Genomic DNA, 3,326 nt, shown 5'->3' with positions numbered 1-3,326 from the left:
TATTGCAATTGCCATTAATCAGTATGGACTAAAGTAACACTCGCCGTTAAATGTATCATGTGGTATAATAAAGATGAGTAATGCCATATTTTACCTGTATTATGGTGAATGTAACGTTCTAAGACGACATACATACGAAAACAGAAGGAATAGCAGCTATCCCCTTCATCAAGTCTGTTTCTCCTATTGACTGATATTTGCTGTATTTTTCCCTTGGCCATTTCACATTTTCTGATGCTTTTGCAATCTTTCAGGTCATTGGAATTGACTTGCTGTCGCAATCTCTATTGCCGGCTATTGTAGAACTTGCGGAGGATAGGCACTGGAGGGTTCGTCTTGCAATCATTGAGTACATCCCTCTGCTGGCTAGTCAGTTAGGTGTTGGGTTTTTTGATGACAAGCTGGGGGCACTTTGCATGCAATGGTTGGAAGATAAGGTATACACTATTCTGAAATCTAAGCACATGTTTGGTTCAAGGTTAATTTTCCCACGGCTACGGCTAGGCAATGTGTGTATTCCTATAAATGTGGCCAATAAATGAGATTCCAGGAATGGCAAAAGATGGGAAAATTTTGTATTGACACATGGGCCATATGGATAATAAATTGTGCCAACTAACAAAACACACATCTAAGAAACTGTAGTGCTCCTAAGGTTTTAGGCGTGGCAAAGCTGTGCCTGGGAACCAAACAGCACCTTTGTTTCTTTGTTTTTTTTTTTGAAATAAACAAAGCAGTACACTGCTGCGATTTTGGCATATGACCTCAAACATTTTGTTCCAGCGTATAGCAGTACATTGCATGTGGAGCACATGTGATATTTAACAACTTTCACATGTGATTTTCCCCTCATTTACCAGTAATTGACTGAACTCGGTGTTCAGTTTTAGTGAAACTCGATGCACTTTGCCGGTTGGCTTGCATATTTTCTGTAGTAATAAACAAAATGCGGCTTGCGTATTTTCTCTTGTTAAGATTGCTATACACTCCCTCTGTTCACTATTATATCCTAACTTTATGCTGAATCGGATGTACATAGATACATTTTAGTGTGTTTATTCACTCATTTCAGTACGTATGTAGTCCATACCGAAATGTCTAAAACATCTTATAATAGTTGACGGAGGGAGTAATAAACAAGAGGCTGTCACTCTACCTATAAATGCAGGAATGGTTAACCAGAGCTTGAATTTCAGGTTTTCTCGATCAGAGAAGCTGCCGCAAACAACTTGAAGCGCCTGGCGGAGGAGTTTGGTCCAGAGTGGGCAATGCAACATATAATTCCTCAGGTTCTTTATGTACTCTCTAAATACTAGGCATACTTTAAACATGCACTAAAGCCAGCACACCTGCAGCTAAGCAGGCATCTTATTGTGGGGTTTCATATTTAAGTCTGAACAGGTTCAATCGTTGCTTAGTGAAAAATATTAATAGTACTTTTTGCATTAATGATGTTTTGATACAGGTTAGAAAATCTGTACTTTTTTTTACTCTGCATACTGGACTAGACCATCTGTCTTGAAAGCTTACATGTTCTATTTTCTAGGTGTTGGAGAAGATAAACAACCCACATTATCTGTATCGCATGACCATCCTGCAAGCTATCTCATTGCTAGCCCCTGTTATGGGTGCAGAAATAACATGCCAAAAGCTGCTCCCTGTCGTCATTAATTCCTCGAAGGACAGGTGAGCGGCAACTAACATAATTGGCAGAACTCAATCATTTTAGTGCTTTGCTGACATACTTCTAAACTTTCAGAGTGCCGAACATCAAGTTCAATGTTGCGAAAGTTCTGCAGTCGCTTGTACCAATCCTTGATCAATCTGTGAGTTCTTCAGTTTCTTCTGCATGATCCCATTTTTGCAGTATAGTTCGGTTTATGGATTATTGGGGAATATCATGAATACTAACTTTACAGGTCGCTGAGAAGACTGTGAAGCCTTGCCTCGTTGAGCTGAGCGAGGACCCTGATGTGGATGTACGATACTATGCAAACCAGGCCCTTCAGGCATGTGACCAGATCATGATGTCTAGCTAACTAAGCTACTGTCGTCACGTTCTTTAGAAGCTATTCTTAGTCCAGCTTGGAGTACATGTAATTTACCCTTAAGAGTCGGAGAGTTCGTTCTAGCCCAGTAATTTACCTATACTTCCATGCTGATAATGGATGGGCTCTGTTCCCCTTTTGTTGTTATTAATGTTGTATAATTGAGCAACGAGACACGTTGTTTCGATGGTGTGCTTAAATTGATAGTTTGAACTTGATTTCGGTCATTCCATGTGTTGGGTGTGATTTTACTGAATGCAACCATTGTCCGTTGTTTCTGACTTCTCTTTTGTATTTTTAAAATTTCTGCTATTATCTTGGTCGTGGATGGAATGCCCATGAATGGCTTTTAACGTGCAAGTACTATTTAATTCAACTATGTTGATAGCCCATAGTTAAGGTTTCAACAGCTTGACTGTTTTTAGAGCATCTCCAATAGAAAAGATGCAAATTGGAGATGTAAAACAGGAGATGTAAAAATTTACATCTTCAAAAAGTGGCTTTTGCATCTTCAAAGAAGGGCGGACTTCAACAGAAGATGCAAAACGAAGATAAAAGAGTAACTCCAACAGAAGATGCAAACTAGAGATGTAAAACCGGCGTGTGACTGCTGTTAAGCTGCCGCCAGCCGCATTTGCACATTAAATTTTCATAATTCTATACACTGAAGTGCATCATCGACCATAATTTTAAATACTACAAGTAAAAGTCAATTGTCTCAAACGAAATTGTTGGCCCAACAAATGAAAATGCACACACATTACTCAATTTGCGTCCTCTTTGTTGCCACTAGTGCCATTGTCGAGGGTGGTATGATCATCATCAATGGCTTCTTTCTCGATGTTTTCTTGTGTTGAAGTCTTGTTGCCGCGAACTCCACCATAAGCACATTCATTGCCATCTTCCATGCCGCTCATGTTGGCACCGAAGCCACATCCCATGCCACTCATCATGTTGCCGCTGAAGCCACCTTCCGTGCCGGTCATGTTGCCGCTGAAGCCACTTCCCATTCCACCTCCCATTACTCTGAAGCCACCATCCATGTTGCCACCAAAGCCACCTCCCATGTTTCCACCAAATGCACCATTCATGGCACCACCCATCATGTTCATGTACCCTCCCATTCCACCTCCCATTCCTCCTCCCATGGCACCTTCCATTCCTCCTCCTATTCCTCCTCCCATCATGCTTCTCATGAGCATTTGCTTTTTCATGAGCATTTCATCGCGACAAAGTTCGGCATACGCCTTTGCCTTGGCATCAAGAGTTGATGTGTCC

General features: G+C 41.0%; 1 protein-coding gene across 2 annotated transcripts in view; it reads left to right on the top strand.

Moving 5' to 3' along the window:
- The window catches only part of LOC101669863 (serine/threonine-protein phosphatase 2A 65 kDa regulatory subunit A beta isoform), a 7,633-nt gene extending 5,358 nt beyond the window's left edge, over positions 1–2,275 (top strand). Inside the window, exons 9-13 of one of the 2 annotated variants that reach the window (XM_044532360.1) lie at positions 255–437; positions 1,197–1,289; positions 1,547–1,686; positions 1,760–1,826; positions 1,932–2,275. In XM_044532360.1, coding sequence (XP_044388295.1) covers positions 255–437; positions 1,197–1,289; positions 1,547–1,686; positions 1,760–1,826; positions 1,932–2,039 — 591 coding nt within the window. In that variant the 3' untranslated portion in view covers positions 2,040–2,275. Of the gene's footprint in view, positions 1–254; positions 438–1,196; positions 1,290–1,546; positions 1,687–1,759; positions 1,827–1,919 lie in introns of both variants that reach the window. The other variant, XM_044532359.1, reaches the window with a different exon arrangement.
- Positions 2,276–3,326: the final 1,051 nt, after the last annotated feature.

This window comes from Triticum aestivum, chromosome 5B (genome assembly GCF_018294505.1).
Source record: "Triticum aestivum cultivar Chinese Spring chromosome 5B, IWGSC CS RefSeq v2.1, whole genome shotgun sequence".
Lineage (NCBI taxonomy): Eukaryota > Viridiplantae > Streptophyta > Magnoliopsida > Poales > Poaceae > Triticum > Triticum aestivum.
Note: the sequence above shows the minus strand (reverse complement) of the source record. Positions and strands in the feature narration are given on the sequence as shown.